The sequence below is a fragment of the Hirundo rustica genome, chromosome 2 (genome assembly GCF_015227805.2).
Source record: "Hirundo rustica isolate bHirRus1 chromosome 2, bHirRus1.pri.v3, whole genome shotgun sequence".
Taxonomy (NCBI): domain Eukaryota; kingdom Metazoa; phylum Chordata; class Aves; order Passeriformes; family Hirundinidae; genus Hirundo; species Hirundo rustica.
In genome coordinates, this window is record NC_053451.1 from 114353366 (window position 1) to 114376626 (window position 23261).

The 23261-nt window shown below is 47.9% G+C and overlaps 1 protein-coding gene across 1 annotated transcript in view; it reads right to left on the minus strand.

Annotated features, from left to right (window-relative positions):
• PDE9A (phosphodiesterase 9A) overlaps positions 1–23261 on the minus strand; it is a 48262-nt gene that overhangs the window by 21027 nt on the left and 3974 nt on the right. The window contains exons 2-6 of the mRNA XM_040055280.2: positions 12954–13024; positions 10705–10782; positions 9794–9837; positions 3143–3197; positions 2230–2300 (exon numbers count right to left, since the gene is read on the minus strand). Of these exons, the coding sequence (XP_039911214.1) occupies positions 2230–2300; positions 3143–3197; positions 9794–9837; positions 10705–10782; positions 12954–13024 (319 nt within the window). The remainder of the gene's footprint in view (positions 1–2229; positions 2301–3142; positions 3198–9793; positions 9838–10704; positions 10783–12953; positions 13025–23261) is intronic.

Consider the following 23261-nt stretch of genomic DNA (forward strand, 5'->3'; position numbering starts at 1 on the left):
GGGAGCCCAGCTCGAGCAGGGAGGTTGGACACTCCCTCTCTCCCACGGTTTTGCTTCTGAAACGTGACAGCCCGTGGGGAATTATTTCAGCATGCTGCAGACTGGGCTCTGTTGCAAACTCTGGAACTCCGATTTCCAGCAGTTGGGTGCACAGGCGGCCCAGGGAGCCCCTTCCCACAGATTGCTCCATCAGCTGCTGGGACCCACTCAGGGAGAGGACCCTCCTTTGGGGAGCAGGGAATTCAGCCCACCTGCACGGCACAGCAGCTCTGGGCAGGCTGCCTTCCCCAAATCAGCAATAAAATATTGGAGTGGGCAGGTGCTCAATTTTTTTTCCTGACGGGAATGGCACGGATGCCTTGGTTATCTCCCTCCTGTGCCGTGAGCTGCCAGTGTTGAGAGGCAGAGTGTGTGCCAGGGATGCCAGGGGTTCGCCAGGGGCCAAAAGCAGCCCCTGGCTGGCTGGGATGGTTGCTTGCTTGGGCTGCCAAGGGGATACAACGATCCACAGCTTACCTCATTTGCTCTAATCCACGGCATTTAGCCCTGAGGAGTGGAGTTGGTCAGAAGTTTCACTGAAAATGCAAAGTGACTGAGCTCACTTTTTCTTTTCTCTCTCTCTTTTTGGGGGGTCAAAGAATAAACCGGCAGAGCTCTGGGAGAAGCAGCAGCCAAACAGACAGGGAGGAATTCATACCTGGGTTCCTTTCTGGGGGGTTAGGCAAGCTGCAGGTCACCCCCTCCATGGACATCCCTCAGCACCAGCAGCCTGAGGCTGGGGTGGCCACAGGGAGAGGTTTCCCTGCAGCTGCTCTTCAAATAAAGACATTTCTTCCTCTCCCTGCTGACAAAAGGATCAGTCTCCCCGAGCAGCTGCAGGGTCAAGGTAGCTTCTGGTCAGGGGAAGTTTCAGGGAAACAACTTCTACCATGAACCATGAACCTCTATTCTTTTTTTTCCCAGCCAGCCCTAGTGGGAAAGTTCTTTGTGCGGCTGTAGTGCTGGGAAAGGCTCTCCCTGCTCCTGACTTCAGCGCCGAGCACCCTCAAGGATGTGGCCTTTGGAGTCACAACTGGGTGGCAGCGCCTTGTTCTTGCCCCTTCCCTGCCTCTCTGGGACCTGTGTTCTGCATAATGTACTGGAACAACTCAGAAGCTCCACAAGGGGAAAAAAAACAACCCCAAAAAAAACAGAAAAGGAGCCCATTGACCGGGTGAATTTAAATTGGCTATTGCACTGTAACAATGTCGTTGTGTTATGGTGCAAGGAACGACTGAGGGAGCTGGGGTTGTTTAACCTGGAGGAAAGAAGACTCAGAGGTGACCTTATCACTCTCTACAACCTCCTGAAGGGTGGCTGTGGTCAGGTGGGGTTGGTCTCTTTCTCCAGGCACCACTGACAGAGAGGATACTGTCTGAACCTGAGCCAAGGGGAATACAGGTTGGATATTAGGAGAAAGGGTTTTCTTTATAGGAAGAATAATAAAGTACTGGAATGATCTGCCCAGGGAGGTGGTGGAGTCACCATCCCTGGATGTGTTTAAAGAAAGCCTGGATGTGGCACTCGGTGCCATGGTTTAGTTGAGGTGTTAGGGCTGGGTCAGACTCGATGATCCTGGAGGTCTCATCCAGCCCAGTGATTCTGTGAAATCCTGTGATTCTGTGAATTCTATGATTGTTTCTATGAATTCTATGATTCTGTGATTGATTCTGTGATTGTGTCAAGGATTGCACTGACAGCAGCAGGAGGGGGTCACCCCTGGAATTACAGACCAAACACCCCAGTGAGAGTGGGATCAGGTTCCCCAGTGTTAGAGGATCAGGGAGCTCAGAGGGATGGGGAGGCCACTGCTGGGTGCAGGGAGGTGACAGACACCTGGGCCATGGGCCGGGAGATGGAAAAGGGGAGGTGGGTGCTGGAGACACCCTGCCACATGGGAACAGCAGAACGTGGCCCCAGGCCCCAGAGCTCAGTGGAGCTCCTCAAAGGGAGGACAGGAGGAGCTCTGGATGCTGGCAGCACCAGCCAGCCCTCCCTGGTCCCCACACCAGTGCCACCACAGGCTCCCACCATCCCCACGCCTCACCACGGGCTGACATGTGGCCTTTGGGGCTCAAAGTTGGCCAAATTACAGAGGATTAGAGAAAGTGGAGGGGCTGTGAGGAGCAGGACAGGGCAGAGGTCACAAGGCACCGGTTCCCACTGTGATAGGAATAAATGGACACTCACATTCAACCTTTTTCTCCAGCATTGCCAAGTGATTAGCTACTTCCGTTTTCAGTTCATTGATTTTAAAAACCCTGGAAAGAAAACCCTCATGTATTAATGTTATACATTTCATGCTCTACCTACCCCTAGGTGCTAAGAACAACTGCTAGAAGTGTCCACATTTGTGTCCCTGTGATTTGATCTGCCCAGCTTTTCCGTGGAAAAGCAGATTTTCCACGGAAAAGCTAACACGGGGGCAGAAAATACACCCGGGTTTAATTTTCAGCAAAATTAACAAGTGACATTTTATTTTATGGCCCTGGGAATGTACTATGGCTCTACAACACTTCATCTCCCCCTCTCTCAGCAGTGACTTGCTACTGTACCACCCCCCCCAGGGCAGCAAAGTTAAACTGATAATTGTTAAATAGATAATTCATAATTGTCCAAGAGCAGCGTCTGGGTGTCTGCACGCTCTGAAACCTCCTCCCCTCCTGTCGAGTTTCGCTGGTGATTTGCTGGGCTGTGGTGGGACTGATCTGTCTTATTGAAACCAGCTGGGATTAAATAAGCAGCTACACAGATGTTGAGAAATCCTCTCGGAGGAGAGACGTTTTTGGGTGATAAAGGGGAAAATGAAACAAATCTGATGATTTGACCGTTCAACGAAGAAGCATTTCTTTTGCTTCCTAAGAGGGAAGGAGCGTTTACTACTTGATCTCCTTTTTAGATCAAAGATAATCACTGAAATTGCTTTTGGTTTAAGCTACTGTATTGCTGTCAGCAGGAAAAAAACGTGTCCCGGACCTAAATTTGGCAGACAGAGTGGGATTTGAAAGATGTCTTAAATGCCCCTCTGCCTCCTGTGAAAATTTCACTTCAGGCTGATAAAAGAAATGGCATTTTAAATTAATAATGCTGCGCAGTTTCTTACCTCGAGAACTGCTCAGCAATCTGTCCCAATAAATTCTGGAACAATTCTTCTTTCTCTGGAAAAAAAAAAAAAAAAAAAGATAGAAGGGAGGCATGACAGGAAAAAAAAAAAAAAAAAAAAAAAAAAAGAAAGGAAAGAAGACACCCTCATCCCTTCTGCAAAACTGACTCCCCAGGCTTCCAGTTCTGATAGTGAGGCCAAAAAATTGCATTGAAGACACAATTTGAAGAATGACAGGATTTGGGAATGACTCCTTGCCTTACCTGCCTTCCTCTTCCTGCAGATTACAAGTCAGGGTTTCTCAGAAGTTTTATTTTTGGGAGGCTGGGTCTCTGAGAGGTGGCTTGTTTTAAGGCAGCACTTTCAGGAGAGGACACCCCTTTCGCAGATCTTGGGACACCCAGAATCCCAGCTGGCTTTTGGAAGTTCCTGCTTACCCTCAGTGTCTCTACACCACCAGCACACCGTGACAGAGCGCCCACGAACGACGACCGCAGCTCATGAGCACAGAACAAAACCCAGCTTGCCTTTCAGTTTTATCCTGGACACCAGTTTTCCTGGTGCAATTGCCTAAGGATTGTGCTGCCTGGCACAAACTCCGGGCAAACGTGAGGTGAGGAAGTGCTGTCCCTGCAGAACGAGAGGTCTGCCCTCCCTGGTCTGTGGCATGGACGCAGCAGGGTACAAGTTTCCCAGCCCCTTTTCCTTGGAGAACTCAGCTTGGATGGAGCTGCCACAGGGATCCTGTCAAGACCCCATTGTTCCCTGAGTTCCTGCAGCAGTGGCCACACTGGGAGCCCTCGTGGCGGCAGCTGCCCAGCCCTGGCTCTCGGGATCTTTTCTCAGGAAAGTCAGCCTGATGAAACCCCAGCCTCTTCCCAAGGTAATCACAGGATTGCAATCACCAGCACGGGGAAAAGCAAACAATCCCTCACAACAGGACCATGGCACACTTTGGGAAGGAGGAAGCATGATAGCAATGTTTTCCCGTCTTTTAGCGTGTCCACACAGAAAGGGGAAGCACAAATCACCTTTGCTGACACCGAGATGCTGTTTTGGGATTGTCCCCTCTTTCCCCCACCAGCTAATGCAAACTGCCCCAAAGTGCTGCAGTGATTCCTGCACTGGGGATGTGCTCAAAGGAAAGGAAACATGGAGTGCACTCATAAACACACTGCAGATCACAGAACACCCATTTATACCCCACACGGAAACACCCCGCTGGCATTTTTGCAGATCCTCCTTGTCCTTCCCCCGGAGGAACACGATGCCTCACAAGTGCAATCACCCAGGCAAAACACACCAGATAAGATCCAGCCCAGCATTTACCATTTACTTCTAAATAATAGCTCTTGTACCTGTGGAAAGGATTTGCAATTCCTCGGGTATTAGAGACCTCAGCAATACTTGTCAAGAGAGCATTCACATCGCTGGTCAAAACAATTTGGCTGTTCCCCCCTGTGCCTGAAAACTGGAGCAAGCATTCTGTGCTCTGAAAGTCTCAGATCTAATTCTCTTTTTTCCCCCTTTTTTTTTTTTCCCTACCCGAGCTCCCAGCGGAGCGGCTGGCAGAGAAAACAGATTTGTTCTTCTCACAGAGACCCATTTTCCAGTTTTCTCACAAAACCCAAGCGCCGAAACAAAGCAAAGGCTGCGTCCTATTTAAGAGAGGAGGAAAACTTACCCTGGGCAGCACCTGGGGTGGCACCGAGTCCGACAGTGAAAATAAGCAGAGAAAGCAGAGAAGCCCGTGTCCTCTCCCTTCAGTGCTGCTCAGCCCTCTGACAGTGGCTGGAGCATGCCAGAGCCTGACAAGTTCCCTATAAACACTCTTCCAGTAAAAAAAAAAAAGCAACCCAACAATCTTACTTTCACTCCCTCCCCCTGTCAAAACTCACTCGGAGTACTAGGAAATTCTCATCCAGGGAACAGTCAGCTGCAATCTGATGTTTATGGATGTAATAAAAGACTTTCAAAATGAAGATGTATGTTTTTATAACCCTAGGGTGCAGTAAAGATATATGACTAAGAGTGGCAGCTCGCCTCATCTTAAAGAGACAAAGATCCATTTCTCTGCCCTGTTTCTTTCCAAGGGGAAGACCTCTGGTAACCCCTGTTTCTGAAGAAAATGAGACATTGCTCTGACATCATTCAGTCCTGCTTGTCCCCTCCTTTGTAGAACAAGAGGGTTGAGTGAGCTTTTGCTCCCTTCATTACCCTCTGCCCTATGGGGTTTTTTTATACCTCTGGGCAAGGCTGAAGCCCCAGATGCACACAGGCACCTTTTGCCTGGGATTGCTTCATTCGTTTTGCTGTGATTCCCTCTCTGCAAAGGAAATCCTGCTGCAAACAGCACTGGCAGCAGCTTCGGGCACTTTGCTGAGGGTCCTGTTGCAGCATCCCCTAAAAAAACCCCCTTTCTTCTCCCCTTACCTCCTTCCACCGCGAATGCGCAACGTTTACAAACGCCGGCGTTCAGCGAGTCGGGTTTTTGCACAACACTCTGGGTGTTTCACAGCTGGCAAATGACAATTAGAAGCCCACCCCTCTCCAGAAGACGCTGCAATGGTTAATGCTGGGCAGAGGACAGGCCAGCTCAGGCTTCCCCAGGCTCCCCACGGCTCATTCCCCTGCAGGCTGCGGGCACAGGGACTCCTGCTCTTTGCCCTATGGCCTCTGCCAAGCCCAGCAGGGAGCTTGGCCAGGACACCGTGGAGAAAGGAGCAGTTCTGCCTCATCCCCAGTGGGTTCTGGGAGGAAAGCAGGTGCGGGGGAACATGGCAGCAGCGTTTTTCCCTGCGGCTCCCGCCGCGGCCGGGTGGGAGGCTGGCAGGGAGAGCTCGCCTTCCGTGCCAGACTGGCACCAGGTGCGCGCTGGGCAGCTCAGGTGACCCTGCACTGGCACAGATGGTTTATTACCCGCTGGCAGGCACCCTCTGCCTTGCACCACCCTGCTCAGCAGTGCCTCTTCCTCCACCCTCTGACCCTCTGGGATCAGGGCCAGGGAGCCACCTCCATCCTCTCACTCTCCCTGGCTGCCTTTGCCACCCTGGCAGCCTCAACAGACTGGGAGTCTGTGGGCTTGGGAGGGTGGCTTGGTTTCCCCCTGTCTTTTCTGCTTTGGCCAAGCAAGGCTGGGAGGGCATGGGCATCTCCCCTTCCATGCCAGCATCAGCCTGGTGAATTCCTGCCCTGTTTTCTCACAAATGCTTCCGCCTCTAGCTCAAGCTTCTTGTCTGCATTTCCCTTTCTGTGGTTTGCCTGTATGAAGGCAGTCAGAGTAATTAAAAAAAAAACCCACAAGCAGCCAGGTGGACAAAAGCCTCAGGAAGGGAAGAATTTCAATCCCACGTCCATGAATCTGCCATATTGAGCCCCAGATCCTTGTACTTCACAGCTCAGGGTAATTCGGGTGCTGCATGCAAATTCCCCATCAGGTGAGCAATCCCAAAGTCACTGGCCACGTCCCAATGCACGCATCCATGTGGGATGCACGTAAGGAGCAGCACGTGGGAGGAGGATTTTTCTCTCCCAGCCTGTGCCTCCTCAGTCCTGCCTCAGCTGAGAGCATGAACAAGACCCCGAAAGGAGAAGAGGAAGACGCCAGAATAAGAAGATTTAGATGCAGTGACAAGCTTCTGTCGTTTTACCAACACCAAACCGCACAAGATCTCGGGTATTGAATCATCCAGGGGGAAAAAGCATCTCTGCAGATCTCTAGTGCAACCACTGCTGGGTTTTGCTGCCCTGGCTTTGGAGCAGTAGGAAAGTCCCTGGGAATGTTTTCCTGTCCTTTCAGGACCACAGTGGGTCAGGCTCACTTGACCTCCACAACAGATCCTTTCTCTGCGCTATCAGAAACGTAACAGACTTCAATTTTATCGCTCCAGAGGGTGCTGCTAATGGGGTTTGTTCATTTAATTGTCACCTCTGTCAAATCTATAAGTGCCTGAATCCTGCTAATTAGGGCAACAACAGAGCCATCAATTTGTGAGTTTTGAGCCAGTTTCACCAGGAGGAAACAGACCAGAGCCCTTCTCCTCTTGGGAGGGAGAGGATGCTCACTCAGTGGGCTCACAAATTTAAAAACCACAGAGAAAAGGGTTTGCCACAGGGGGTTTGATGCTCTGCATGGATAGCCATGTGTCTTCTGGTCCAGGGCCATAGGAGGAGGGACAGGCTGTGATCCAGCAGCTTCACAGGCTCAGAGCCAGCCAGCACAGACCTCCCTTAACCCTGACCCTAACCCTGACCCTAACCCTAACCCTAACCCTAACCCTAACCCTGACCCTAACCCACACCCTAATCCCACACTTGAAGAGAGCTGACCCCAACACATCGATTGCTGCTGCATCCAACACTCTCTGGAATAATAATTCTTATATTTCCAACCCTCTCCCCTGACTGTGGCCAGGAAATGAAGAACTGTTTCTTAGCAGGACTCCAGTGGATATCTCCTCTGCTGGATAGAAGCCACTGCTTATATTTTTCCTCCCGAAGGATTGTATTTCCCAGTCCCACCTTCTACAGCCTCTCTTCCCTGTGTCATTCTTCTGCAGCTGCCTGGGAGACTGCTGGAAAGAGGAGCATTACCTCCCAGCACTGTGAAAATTGGGGTGACCCCCTTTTTGGCACATATTTGGATGAGTTGCTTTGGGTAGCAGAATCAGGCAGGCAGAGTTGTCTGAGAAGTGAGGAGTAGAACAGAGCTGCTTTTTTGTTTTGTTTTGTTTTCTTTTCTTTTAATGAAGAGGAACAATTTCCCACTCTGTTTATTCTTCCTACTGTCAGCAAAATGTCAGGAATGCTTAAGATTAATGACAAGCCATGTGAAAGAGAAAAAGATACCAAGGAACATTAGTTCCATCACACCCAGCTCAACTTTCTTCCTCTTTCCATAGCAGACTCTGTCTTATGTTTTGACAATCTATGGCCAGAATTTTTCTTGCCCTTTTCAGCTCAGATCTTTGGAAATCCTTCTTTTATGAAATGCAGGGAGTGAAGAGAGATCTTGCTGACACAGTGAGCTGTGCTCTGCACAAAGCAGAGCCACGTGCTGTCAGCTGGGGATGAAAAATGAGGGCCTTGGGAGAGTGTGAAAAGTCATCCATGGTCCTGTAAAAATATACTGTTAACTTCACGTTAGGGGAATTAAAAAAATACAGTCCAAAAGGAGTATGTTTTCTAGAAAGCCCCTCAGTCAGCTTCCCAGCTGCTGTAACTCAGTGGCATTCCCTGGTGGAGTCACGCTGGTCCCATTTCTCTGTCGTGGGGCAGTTGGAGGCTGCTTACTCACAGCAGCTGGGACACAGAGGCTGGTGCTCCACCCCACCTTTTCTCAGGTGATAATGCAAACAGGGTACTCCCAGACCGGGAGAGTGATGCTGCTGCAGCAGGGTTTGCCACAATAAGGAAATAGCTTGGCAGACAGCTCCTTCCCCTTCGCAGTCACGTGTCCCTTGGCTCTGACTACCTCCTTCTGGAAACCACTGACATGGGACCTGTTTATGGCTTGTTACAAATCTTACTGTTCCCTCCCCTCTGTGTTCTCTTTGCTCCCTGCTCACCTTTGCTCCCTGCATGCACAATCTCCCTGCTGCTGCCTCTCTGTCTTCCCCACATCCTCCTTTCCAGATGTTTCTGCCAATGCAGATGCCTCAGAGAACAGCCTCAGTTCCCTCCTGGAGGAGGACACTGTCAGACACTCTGCTTTTATCCATAATTCAGGACCCTAAGCCAGAAGATGAGGTGGGACCACCAAAACATCATCTCTCCTATCCCAACACACTCACCCACTCCCACACGCTACTTTCTCCAGCCCCAGGCTTTGTGTCTCGCTCCTGCTGTGCCTGTGCACTCTGTGTTGCCTGGACAATCACAGCCTCTTGCCCTTTGTCTCTGCTATCTTCCCATCTGGCTGCTCCAAGGAGTGTCCCCAGCTGATGTCTCCTCTCCCTGTGGCTCCAGAGTGTTCAGGCTTCCCTGAGGTGAGTGGCAGGAGATGCTGCAGCTGCACAGATGAGAGAAACCATGAGCCAGGTGCTCACAGGAGTTGCCCCAAGGCAATGTTCTGCTCTGGTGTCTGAGAGCTAGGGGCCTGAGCATGAGCATGGGACTGGCAGGCAAAGAGGAGTGGGAGGAGTGGCACTCCAGCCCTGCCCGTGGCAGGGGAAAGTGCTCCAGATGTGTTCTCTCACCCAGGCCCTCTCTCACCTTGTCAGGTGAATTTAAATATTTATCACACTTAGAGCTGCCATGCCCACAGCAGAAATGACGTCCTCTCCTCAGCCGTTTGGAAATGACACGAGGCTCGGGCAGGTTTAACAAAACAGGACAGGCTTTCATTTGTCTTGCCTGGAAAACCCCCACTGCTCTGTGCAAGACTTTTCCCAGGGTATCAGGAGTGCTGAGTCGGAGCAGGGCACTGGGAATATCCCCTGGACTCAGCCATTCACCTGATCCTCAAATCCATTGGAATTCAGGCACATTCTTTAAGCTTTCCTACACACTTCTTCTGCTGCAGCTACAATTGGGACACCGACATCTTCGTGGTTTTGCGTCAGGGCCACATAATTTCCAGGTGCCAATGTTTGCAAATTCAGCTGTAGTTAATTCAGCTTTGTTAGGTTCAGTTCAGAAGGGTTGTTTTACCTGAGAGCTGCTCTGTCACAACCGGGATCACTTTGTATGGAGACCTGCAAGAGTCAGAGAGGGTTGATGTGAGCAACACTCCAAGTGCAGTTTGTATTTCACATCCGTACTTCCTGAGAAATTGGAAGAAATATCTGAATATTTTCTAAGCTCTCCTAAACCCTGTGAGTTTGAATAAGCAATGGGCACTTTTTATCAACACACAACCCTGTGATTTACTTAGAAACAGAATCCCAGAACCATAGAATGGTTTGGGTTGGAAAGGACTTTAAAAATCATCCAGTTTCAACCCCTTGCCATGGGTTGGGACAACTTCCACCATCCCAGGCTTCTCAGAGTCCCATCCAACCCAGCCCTGAACACTTCCAGGGATCCAGGGGCAGCCAAAACCTCTTTTTGCCCTGTGTTCATACATTGTCCTGAGCAGGAGCTCCCTCCCAGCCTCTGGGGCTCCACCACACAGCATCAATAAGAGCAATGACAGTGACAAATAATGAAATACAGACCAAAGCCAGTAGTGAAGAAACTTAAACTCATCACAGGCTTTGAGTTTGCTTTTTGAGTGATCTGCTGGTTGTGCCCTAGCAGGGCAATCAGGAGTGGGGGAACAACAGAGCTCAGAGCTTTGACAGCAAACAGGGAGGGATGGGAACAGATGTTCTACATTAAGCACCTAATAGCGGTATATATTTTTTCTTCTTCTCCTCAGAGAATGACACCTGCTTTAAACAAGTAAAAATCTTCCAAGCCAGCGCTGGTGTTCCAGGCCAGCACTCATTTCTTGCTGTCATCCCCCTCCCTCTGGGGAGCTGCTCACCTCCCACTGCACACAAAAGGCTTCTGCAGGCAATCACCTCCCTTGCCCTTGGCCCTGAGCCTGTTGTGGAGGAGCAGGTGGCAGCAGGGCTCACCTCTCTGTGTTTGCGGGCATCGTGGGATCAATGGACACCATGCAGTTGTCAGCTGTCAAAAGGGAGATGGTTGTGTTCCTGAAAAGCAAGTTCCAAAGAGGATTATTTGACCTAGAAATGCCAGCTGGAATTCTGTGCTGCGGCAGCAGAGCCATCTTCTCTCCTGCAGGTGAATCTTTTCTCCATGCTCCTGGCCTGGCACCTCTGTTACCTCAGAGCAGAGAGACAAAGCCCAGGACGGGGTAGGCTTGATGCTTCACTTATGTGAAATATGAAGTGTGATCATTTTTGATCTCAGAGCAGACCCTGCTCCTTGCTAATTAATTTATTCTCTTGACTCATTGAATAATAATTTCTGTTAAAAAGCTGTGTTTTCTGATACATTGACTCAGCAGCTACGTATTGACTCATAACATACAAATGGTTTTTGCTGCTATGAATGTCTTGAAATTATTTGGTTACTCATTTACCAAAACAAACAAAACAAATGTCTTGCTGAATATGGGCTAGGAAAGAAATTCTTCTTTAAATAATGTGATAAGGGCGATCTCATAGGCTCAGATGTAAACCTTGGAGGTTTACTTTGGCTCCAGGATCCTGGCTGAAATGCAATTTTCCTTTGAAAACCTTATGATGGAAATAAAATGCCAAATATGCAGTGAACGACCTGATTGTGCATGATTAAAACTACTAAGCAAAGTTTCCGGGGTGATGGAGTGGAAGTATTTGACATCATAGGAAAATGAGAGTTATTAACCTCTCTAATGTCAGAGGGGAGGAAATAGAACAAACAGCAAAGGGCATGAATTCTGTCCAGCAGCTTATGCAAATTCAGTTTGATTTTTCATTTCCCACAGCTGGTGTCATGCAATAAAACCATGATTAAAAGACTGGCTTTTTTTTTTCTCCTGCACTTCTCTTGTATTGTAAAGTTGTCTGTCCAGAGATAAAGACTTTGCCTGGTTGCATCCAACCTGTGCTGCTCAAGATCCTTATGCAGACAGCAGATTCCCCTTTCTAGAGGCGATTAAGGGTTCTAGAGATTATTTAGGGGCTTCTCTCCCCCTGCTCCACTGCCTGGAGATGTTGCAGAGGTGGATGGATGAATGGATGAAGGGATGGATGGAGGGATGGATGGATGGATGGATGGATGGATGGATGGATGGATGGATGGATGGATGCATGGAGGGGTGGAAGGAGGGATGGAGGGATGCATGGAGGGTGAGTGGATGGATGATGGATGGGTGGATGGAGGGATGGATGGATGATGGATGGATGGATGGATGGATGGGTGGGTGGATGATGGAGGGGTGGAAGGAGGGATGGATGGATGCATGGAGGGTGAGTGGATGGATGATGGATGGATGGATGGATGAAGGATGGGTGGAAGGAGGGATGGAGGGATGGATGGATGGATGGATGAATGGATGAAGGGATGGGTGAATGGATGGAAGGATGGATGGATGGATGATGGAGGGGTGGAAGGAGGGATGGATGGATGGATGTTATACCGTGCCACCCTGCACCACATCCCAGCCTCTCCCACACACCCACCCGTGACCCTGGACCCCTCTCAGCACTGAGATTTCAGCTGGATGCTGCTCTTGAGGTTGGAGGGAACAAATCCTATTTGGATTTCCCCCAAATGGAAAATTACAGCGGGAGGGATACATGGACTTTGCAAGACAACATAAATTAGGAAACACATGGCCTGGGCAACGCATTTGGAGATATTTATGCTCTGTAAAATGGTTCAGCTGGTGTGCTTTGTGTTTGGCTATCCCATACCTGGGATTAGATTTTAAAACACTATTACCTAGTGGCAATACTTCTTGCTGGCCATTTTTTCCCCTAAAAAACCCATTTTTTCCCCTAAAAAAACAAGTTCTAAACATGTGGCTGCATTTCACTCAATATGGGCAAAAGTGTCGTACTGAGATATAAGTGGGAGCTGTGCCCAACTTGTGTGTATTCAGGGTTGGACTTCTTCACTTGCTTTTATTTTAGTTTATTTCTCTTCTGTTCTACTCCATTCCACTCTGTTCCTCACATGCAGCCAACACCGAGGCGGCTCAGTTCCCTGCCTCCACACTTTTCCAGCTCTTGATTGCCCCAGTTTCTTCTTCCAGCAGCCTGCAATGAGAGACAAGCCTGAACAGCAGCTAAATAAATCATTTGGGGCCTGTCTTTAAACTGTCCCCAAAGGAAAGAAACAAAAGTGAAATGAATGTCACAAATGACAGACCTACCTTGGTAACCCTGTTGCGATGCAGAAAAGGTCCATAATATCTTTGGAATTGCAGTATTTACTGAAGATCACCTTCCAAAGGAAACAGCAGCAGCAGAGGGGAAAAAATGAAGGAAAAAAGAAAGGATGGTTAATTCCCAGTGAGATACGAATCCTGTTCAGGCATGCACTGGGCTAATTTTAAGGCACAGTCTGTGATTTCAATTATCTGATTTGATTTGTGAGGTGGAGTATTCCTCTGCTCCTGTGTAATACTTCTGTCTTTGTCGATAAAGCAAGCAAGCTCTGGAGACCTAAGTGCTGTTCAGAAGCAGAGCAAAAACGTGTGTGAGCTGAGAGCATGGGGTTTCTCAAAATGCAGCGTTGCTGCAGGATGATAACAACTGTAAATTTAAGAGTGTAAGAGCTTGGATTTAGGAAAAAAACTGCCTAGATTTGGGCAAGTCCTGGGATTGTATAAAAGGGCACTGCTTTTTGGACTATACCAGCTTATACTAGGTTTAAAGTGAGCAGAGCTTGTGCCGAAATTCCTACTGACTGTCAGATGTTCCTGTTGTTAGGTCAGAAGCCAGACTGAATTACAAACTTTACCACTGTTACCTTCCCATCTCCCCAAACATCTCTTCATTCCCCCACCCTTCCACACCTCACCAGGAATCCCCTGTGCAGAGAAGACTGAGCACCACATCCCCCAATCCCATTTTTCTGTTCCTGATACTCCTGTGCCTTCAGTGACACAATCCCATGCCACAGATTTCCCCAAGACTCCTCTGTCCATCTGGACTTGCAGGTCATGGTCCTCCCAGCTTCTTCTGCAGCTAAAAAACACTTTAATAAGACCATTATAGTACTTCCCATCAGTCTCACTACTCCCCTGTGCAATATTTAAACTCTGTAATCTGAAGATGGTTTGTGTTAAATTACTTGCCCTGTATCTTATCACGGGTGAGTGGCAGGGCAGAAACGGAACCCAGGAGTCCTGATTTGATGTCTTGTTGGATTCAGAGACAGCACACTGCCTCTGAAAGAAAAACACTCCAGAATTCAACAGCATCACCCTGCATGAGGAGTGTCCCATTTCAATAAATGCAGCATTTATGGGATGCCTGTCCTTGTGACTGAGGTCCCTGAGGTTGCTCCCAATCCAAACCCGTCTCCTCTGTTGGGTGAATGTTGCACTGAAAAATCTTCCGGTGCCCTAAATCAAAATCTTATTCCTGATGAACTTATGGGGAAAACACTGCCATTGAAAAGCATCTCCTCTGCCAGTGAAGAAAGCAAGAGTGGGTGGAATAAAAAGAAAGTGTAGGCATGAGAATAAAGGGTTGGGTTTGAATGCTTCTGGCAGTGTTGTGCCCCTTTTCTCAGAGCAACTCTGAGCTCCTTTGAGTGACTATGGTGGAGGCTTTGAGCCTGCTATAGGAATTAAGTGCCTCATTGCAGCCAGACTCTCCTCCTTAAAGCCAGGAGCAGCAACAAGCAGTGGGGATGGTTGGTGCAGAGGCTGCTGGTGTTGATGGGATGGCTGCAGGCTGCAGGGGTGGCACTGGGGGAGCAGTGGTGTGGAGAGGGGCAGCTTCCCAGCACTGCAGCTCTCTCCTCTCACATCCCACAGGGAAGAGCCACAGGGCCTCTGGGTTCAGGATGCAGCAGCGCACAGTCACTTGTGGTGATCAACCTAATGGTGAAACTCAGGAGGAACAAGAAATTGGCATTTTGCAGATGAACAGGGACATCAAGGTCAAAATGCTCTGCTCCTTGTGAGTGTTGGAAATGTGATTTTCCACCCACTACAACCACCCCATATCCTCAGGCAGGGTTTCTGTTGCCACCCATCACAGGCATGAGGGATGTGCATGTCTACAGATCAGCCTCGAGGCTGGTGACCCAGGAAACAAGGAATGTGTCACCTGGGATGACAGCTGGGAGGAGGCAGAGGGGCTGCAGCCTCCCTCCCCGGATTGAGCAGGCCCTGTGTGTTCAGTGAGGTGAGGACCACACTGGAGAAGAATAACAAGTCGCCATCTAATTAAAGTCTCCTATGAAAGGTGTAGGTGGTAGGAGGTAATTAAGCCTGCAGCCTCACTCTGTCAGCCTTGACTTCCAAGTGCTTTAATTCCTGAATTGTCATGGCACTGGTGTGACACCTCCACTGCTGTGACACCTCCATGGTGGCCTTGACTTCCAGGTGCTTTAATTCCTGAATTGTCATGGCACTGGTGTGACACCTCCACTGCTGTGACACCTCCATGGTGGCCTTGACTTCCAGGTGCTTTAATTCCTGAATTGTCATGGCACTGGTGTGACACCTCCACTGCTGTGACACCTCCATGGTGGCCTTTGGAGTGCAGGGGAAATCCCTCCTCACCTGGAGGTGTCACACGGTGCCAACCAGAGCTCTGCCACTGGAAATGGGGGAATCACGAGAGATCCCAGGGTGTGCTCTGCTGCTCCTGCCTGCTCAGAGGTCAGGGCAATGAAGGACCAGGAAGGTCTGGACAGCACAGCAAGGCCTGGCCAGGCTGGTTTGCCCTGGAGGTGCAAGGACTCTTCAGCCAAGCTCCAGCCTTCAGTTCCCACTGGTGGGGAGGAGCCTTCTTACTCTTGAGGGGTTTCGTGGCAGAGAAGAGGATGATGAAGGTCACTTCAGGAGGTGGGTGTGTGACCCACTCCTACACTCACGCCCACCTTCCCTGTGGTCTGCCCCAGTGAAATTACTCCAGGCAATGTCTTCACAAAACCCGATTGCCTCGGCAGGTAGCAACTGCTGCTGGGGAAATGGGTGTGCTTTGAAAGTCTCTGTTGCTCAGTCATTGACCCTTGGTTATTAAAGCACAGAAGCAATCAAAGCAATAAAACGTAGCCAATGGAGCTCAGATAGGGCTGAAATCCTGCTCCTAGCAGAGCCCAGCATCCTGACAGGCTGATAGCTGCTAAAATTGGCTGCCGGAATATTGGAGAGTACAACATGCAGTAATCTGGGCAGACGAGGTTAATTGTGGCTGAACAGAGGCCGAAGGCTTGTGATGTGCCAGAAGTGCTATTTCAGGTATTGAGGTTTCTTATTCTGGAAATCAATTGCTATTGACCAGGGCAGACAAGAGAGGAAAAGATAAAAAAATTATTAGCGAACATTAAAGGTAAGAAACTTGGCCTGACTCATGGAAAGCAGTAGGAGCTTTCAACGCACTGAGGATGAATTTTAATGTTTCCTTTTACTCCATGCAGTAGTGAAAGAGTGGGAAGCGAAACAAAGGCTGTGCTACTAGATCATGAGCCATCTCCATACATGCTTTTCAGTTTCCCATGCTTGGCATTTTTACTTAGGCTTGCTAAAACTGGACTTGTGAATCACCCGCTGCAGTTTCGTACTCAGGATGCTCGTCCTCAGCTGGTTGGGGTTTTTTTTTCATCAGAAAACACATGCTGTTAAAGTTTCCTTCTTTTGCAGCCCGCTGAGCTTTTCTGAGCATCTCCCTTCTGCTCTAAAACCCAGCAGCCAGGCTCAGATGTTCTGCAGCCTCGTGCAATTGTTCCCGTTATTGTCCGCAGGTTCGTGTTCCCAGCAAAGTCGATGCAGTTGTGCTGATGGAATACAATTGGAATGTGCTTTAGAGGATGGGAGGACAGCCCTGGGTACTATTGAAGGCTCCAGCACAGTATAGGAATCCTATTTGCCTGGAGTCCATTGTCCCTGGGGGGACATCAGCAGCAGGAAGGCAATGTGGGGACACTGGGCTTCGGCCGTGTGGGGCACGTGGGCTCTCCCGTGACCTGCAGAGGCTGACCCGCAGCTTTGAGGACAGCTCTGGCACTGGCTGCAGGACAGAACACCTCACCCAGCCCTGTGGAGATGTCCCTGCTTGGGCAGGTGTCCCAAAACCTTTGCTGCACAGCCTGAGTCTCCATGATCATACATTTCTGGCACTGTCTGGGGGTCTGATCCGCAAATTTCATCTCCCTTCAGACCTGTCTCGGCTGTATCTGACCCACAGTAATCTTGCTAAAGTCCCTGTGGGTGAGAAACCACTGCTGAGATGTGTCCCAGCACTTCATTCCCTGCATTAATGCCTGGTGCTGGAAGATATCCCTGCTTAGGAGAAGATCGAGATCTAACAGAGGCCAAAGTCAGGAGACCACAGCAGTTCTGACAGCTGGGGTTTGTGGGTTAAAATAATGCATATATAGGGTTTCCTGCAATGAAATTCCAGGTTTCCTCACAATACATATTTAAAAAGTGCATAGTCATGCAAGTTAGCAAAAAAAATCCAGGGATGAACCTCCAGGGATGAAGAAAAAGAGGATACAGGGACTCTGATATTGCCTGGTGGCACGAGAGTCTCCTGCAAGACCAGTCAACACCAGACAATTTCTGAAATCAGAGGCAGAACTGAAATCATATCTGAGCAGTCCCAGCAGTGAGAAACCACGTGAGAAAGGGAAACAGAGGCCTCTGCTCCAGCTGGCAGATTGATGACTAATTGCCAAGAAGAAAAATCAGCCACATGTGAACCCTGTTAACTGCATTTCCCTTGGATTCGTGCCAGGAGGAAAAGGCCGTATTCCTGAAAAGTCCTGCAGCATCTGCAAACAGGTTTTCTCTTCCTCCTGAGAACTGACTGATTTCCTCCTGAGAAGTGACGTGATTTCATATCTCTGCCCTCGCTGTTGTTATCAAAACCTCTGAGGTGATGGATGGCCCATCCCTGGGAACATCCAGGGCCAGGCTGGATGGGTCTCTGAGGAACCTGATCAATCTGAAAATGTCCCTGCTCATTGCAGGGGGTTCAACCAGACCTTTAAGGGTCCCTTCCAACCCAATTCTAAGATTCTACCACGTGTAGGAAAGAAGTGACAGGAAAAGCAGGTTTCTCTGAACGTTTAACTTGTTTGTGCCGAGGAGTGTCCGTCAGGATCAAGGAGCAGCCGTTCAATTTAAGAGGGCAATGTTCTGTCTGCCTTGGAAAGCAACGTGACGCAAATGGGGGAAAAGCAGAATGAATAATAACTGAGGTTTTTTGGAGTGGAAATAACATTTCGATGAGGCATGCAGGGACTGCAAAGTAGGACAGCGTGGCTCGATGGGGATGCCTGGTTCCTGGCTTGGCCCTCGATTCTGTGGGACTGTATACATAAAATGTATATAAATATATACACATTTCTTTCCTGGAAACAATTCTGCTCCTTTTTTTTTTTTTTTTTTTTTTTTTAATTTAAACATTTTCTTCTGAAATAAGGAGAATTGTCTCTTAATCCACAGTACCCACCTCTGGTCTAGGACAAGGATTTAAAAACCCCTTTTGGGAAGAGCAGGGATTAAGAGCCCTGGTGCCCAGGGCTGGCTTTCCCACTTGCAGAGGAGTTCAGATTAAAGACTGTGATGGAGATTTTACTAAAGGACCATTGTGCACAGGCTCTGCAGCCTATGAGTTTACAACTAATCACATTATATTTTGCTTTCAGATAGGACAGGTAAAAACACAGCTTACAAATCCAATTTCTGTTCTATATTTGATCCTCAGAACAGCTAATCCGCTCTGTAAACAGCAAACTCTGTCGAGAACATTATCCTGTTCTGATCTGCTCTCTGTAATTGGGTATTCTTCCAAGATTTTAACTTCTGTTTGATTATTTTTATTTTACCCTAGTAAAATTCCTAAATAAATAATGTAAAAACATTTTTGAAGCCAGGGTACCCTCAGTTCCCACTTCTACTTCTTTTCTTCTGGTTTCAACCTACCGTCTTCAATACTTTAGCACTTGGTCATGTCTTTCATTCAGCTCAGTGAGCAATGTTCAGAGTCAGGGATGAAACTGCAGAGTTTAAATAATCTAAATTACAATCTCTCACTAATGAGAATAGGGCATACCATGTTAGAAAAGATTCTAGTAAAACTCAGTTATGTATCTTGAATAGGCTGGTAAAAATTGCTGCTGTAAGAGCAGCTTTCATGGAGGATTTCTGAACTATTAAGGCAGAAGGTTCATGTGAAATTTTTCATTGTGATTTTCCCTGTCATTCCAGAGGTGTTTGTCATCCATAACAAAATGAAGAACGATCCAGAAATTTTAGGTATCCCTCTGTAGGAATCACTGGAGGGAATTCATATTTCTCAACACGCAAGCAAACAGGTATTCCTGAAAAAATATCCACAAATGTCCCCTCTGTCGTAGTCCCCAATATCCAAAAGAAGCTTTACTTAAAATCCCATATTTGAAAACATTCCAGCTTTCCCATTCTTTAAACTCAGATCCAAACATAGCATCAGCCCAACTACACCCAAACTCTCCGTCTCCTTTTTTATTTCTCGTACTAATTAACAGCTGATATTCAGAAAACCACTCATTTATCTGAGCTCCGAACGTTAGGCAGCATTAAAAATAGCCTGCCAGATTCGCCATCTGTTTGATACAGAGGGAGCTTCTCTAAGAGAAGAACAGAAAACCAGTGAGTGTGTGCATGTCCATGTGTGGGGGAGGAAACACGAGAGCCCTCAGCCGAGGGTCTGAGCAAAAATGAAAACTCCCCCGAGCTCTTCAAGCACTGGCTCTGATAAGAGGATGAGAAGCGTGGCAGATATTTTATCCCAAAAGCCACAGCTCTGCAATCCTGCTGATTCACAGAGTTTTGGGCAGGGACGTGGCTTGAGAATGTTCATTTCAACACGAAGCACGCGTGCCGGGTTTGTCTGACGTGATTTTAGCCAGCCACGGGCTCAGCATCTCTCGAGTGCGCCTGTGCCAGGTGCCCTCTGTAGCCAGCAGAAAAGGAGGACATTGTCCAAATGAGCCCACACATCTCCAAAACCCCCTTTAGGATGGGATGAATCAGCCCCTGGAGATGCCAGCCGCCTCCCCCGTGACTGCAGGGGAACCTGCATGGCTCTCCTGGAGCAGTCCTCACTCACTCTGGGATGCCTTTAGTCAACTGGGGTGAACCCCAATAATTTCCTGATCATATACATTGCTCTAAATTAAGAATCAGGAGCTGCCAGACAGAGCTGATGTACCAGGATCCTGAGGCATGTGGCATGTGGCAAGTCGCAATTCCCACCCCTGTAACATCCCTGGAAAGAGAGCTGTGGGGAAAAGAGATTTTTCCTATATTTAGGAAAGAAAAAATATCTACTATGTGCTCATGGATGTGTGAGCCCAGGACAGTCTTGCAGGTTGTCCACTGAGAGGGGCAGCATGACAGAGGTGACTCTTTCACTGTGAGCAAAGAAGGATCTCAGTAATTTTTAGAGTCATTAGGGGCTCCTAGAAAATGGGAGATTACACTCGAGAGAGACTAGTGCAACCTGCTGACTATACTAAGGGACATATTGCAAATAATCCAATTGTCAGTACCAATTATTAACGGCAGAACACAACCAGGAACCAGCAAGGCTGATTGTGAGGGACCAGGCTGAAAGTTTCCTATCTTCTTCAGCAGAAATAAAAACATTTCATAATAGTATTCCAACCTTTAACAAAAACCACAAATGTCTATATTCTGGCTTTTCTCAGCACAAGAAGGGCACACATTTGCTGCTAATGAAGTACTAAGTGCAATTAACCCTGCAGCACACGAATGCATGAGGCTTGAAATGTTTTGTAAACTGGATAATAGGGATGCTTTAGCACCAAATGTTCTCGGTAGTTGTGAGTGAAGCCTGTTTCCAGGCTGCTCACACAATTGAAGTCTGACATTGGAACTGCCTTGGTAATAGAAGACTGTTAGAAGGAAAATGTTAATTAATGGAGTGAGGAGAAGCAGGTTTGAGGAGACACCAGAGAAAGGCTGACTTGAATCTACATAAGCAAGTTCACGAGGAAGGTTCTGATGCCTTGAGAGGCTGCCTAGAACAGGGGCTAGACAGTGTTAAAGGAATAAAGTAGATATTTATTTAAAAAGGCCTCCAAAGGATGCACCTTGGGCAGTGCAAGAGCCCGGCCAAGGCTACACCCAAGATGGACAATGGGTCACGAGTTTTCACACTTTTATAGGTTTTGGTTCATTTACATATTGGGGTCAATTGTCCTATTTCAGCTTCAGGTTATGAAGTCCCACCCTCCCAGATTGCTCTCCTCAATTCGCTGTTTATGCTTTTTGGGTGTCCGTGGTTCTGGGGCTGGAAAAGGATTGTTTTGTCTGACTAAACTGTGAGGAGAACTGGCTAACACTTTGTATGAAGTTCAGAGTTACACGCCAATGCAGTACAGAATCTGGAAAATACGAAACCTGAAACTGAAGGCATCAGTTCTAGAAGCAGAATGATTTTGTCTTGTTTGTGAGCAGCCAGAAGAGTTGTATATGAGGAGAATAAGCTATATTTGGCTGGTCTGAACCCGAAGGTAACGCCAGAGTTACCTATGAGGAAAGTGTTAGGCTGAGAGCGTTAAACTTACACTTTGTCTGGACTAGTGTGAATGTAAACTGTAATAAATATAATGCACAGAGCATGACTTCACGAAGATAAACAGCAGTAAACAAGCCTTGCTGGGTGATGGGTATGGAAGAATTTTGGCTGGAATTACAGGGCTGTGCTGGGATTATGGTTTGGTCCCCTAAATGCTCTGAGGAGCCCCCGCTGGGGAGAAAGGAGAAAGGGGAGAGAGATGCCCATGTGTAACATTATCTTTCATGTTTTTAAAAGCATGGGTTTCAGCCATTTTTACTCCTTTAAAATGTTTATGTGCTGCACTGTGACAGAGTTCAAGGAACCTGTGCTGCTTTACAACAAGAACGAGCAGCCACCTCGAGTTCACCGGGGCCAGCTAAAGTGAGTTAGCCAAGGTTAGCCAAGACTCAGGCTGTGCCACCTTTTACCCTCCCACAGCCACAGAGTCTGCCAGCACTAAGAAAATGGCCTTGATCACACAAAAACATTCCTACGCCTCACCGTGCTAAAGCAGGATTTGGCACAGAGCAGCCCCCAGAGGTGTCCGTGTCCTGAGTGCCATGAATACCCGTGCTGTGCACCCCTTTGGTGTTTGGCAGCTGAAAGGGTGTTCCCCTAAATCCTCAGTCCAAACAGACACAGGATGGGGCCCGTGGGCTTGCCTTGCTGCGTTGGAAGAGTCATCGGGATGCAAAAATACTTCATCGCCTCGAAGGGAACATCACGCCATTACTTTTTTTCTGCTGTGTTTTGTTTTTCATCTGAATCCAGTTTTGCAGGTTAAAAATAGCCTGGTGAGCCTTGGAAAAATCTGTTGGCTTTGCTAGAATCAGGGCATTTATACTGCAGATGCTGCTGCTGAAGTTGAAAAGAAAAGCTCACGTGACAGAAGCGACTCCTGCGCGCTGATGTTTTGATGCAACAACCTTGGCACCAAAGCTCATTCTGAGCCTTGTCCTGTTTGTTGGGGACCTCAGGCCAAGGGGAACAATGGCTGTGGATGGCTCAGTGTCCTCCAACACAAGTCAGGTCAGTAGACACCCAGAAAGCTTCAACTCAATGGATTTTGTTGAAGGGAAAAAAAAAAAAATAATTTCTGCTTAACATCCAGAATGAGTCAATAAACAAGGAAAATTACTCAAAATTAATTGCTTTCTGAGGAAAATACCTCTGAGTGATTTCATAGAATCCTTGACAAAGGCAACAGTTCTCTTCTTTATTTCCAGTTATTACTTCAGGCTCTGTAGCTCTCTGATTTTCCATGCTTGCTACAAATATGATGTTGATTAAGACACTGGGAACAGAAATCCTCTTGAAACAAATTTTTTTCTCAGAGGAACTCCTTAAAACTCTGTAAGCAAAGCCACTACCCGGTGACATTTGAAAAGGAGAGCTGTGAAGCCATCCTGCTGGGAATAAGGCCACTGGCTGGTTCTGCTCTGCTACCATTTAAATCTCAAAGGTCAAAAGTAAATGTTCCCAGTAGTTTCTCCACGGGGAAAAAAAAAAAAAAAAAAACTTAGCCAAGAGCTGGGGAACATTTTTTGTTTTGTTTTGTGTTTTGTTTTGTTTTGTTTTGTTTTTTCCTGGTGGATTTTAAATTCAAAACAGACTCAATAGGATTTTTTTCTTCAAAACGCAGCCAAAGGGTTAATGAAAGAAAATGAAGGAAAATAGGACTCGGGATCTTAAGTCTGGCAGGTCTGCACTGATGTTGGGGGTTTGGGTGCTTGACCCCATCTAGTGGCACTCCAGGAACTAGGAGAAATCCCAGTCCATGCTGGTTTGTCGAGATCACCTTACCCTACATGAATCACAGAATCACAGAATCACAGAATCACAGAATGTCTAGGTTGGAAGAGACTTTCAAGACCATCGAGTCCAACCCATGCCCTAACACCTCAACTAGACCATGGCATCGAAAC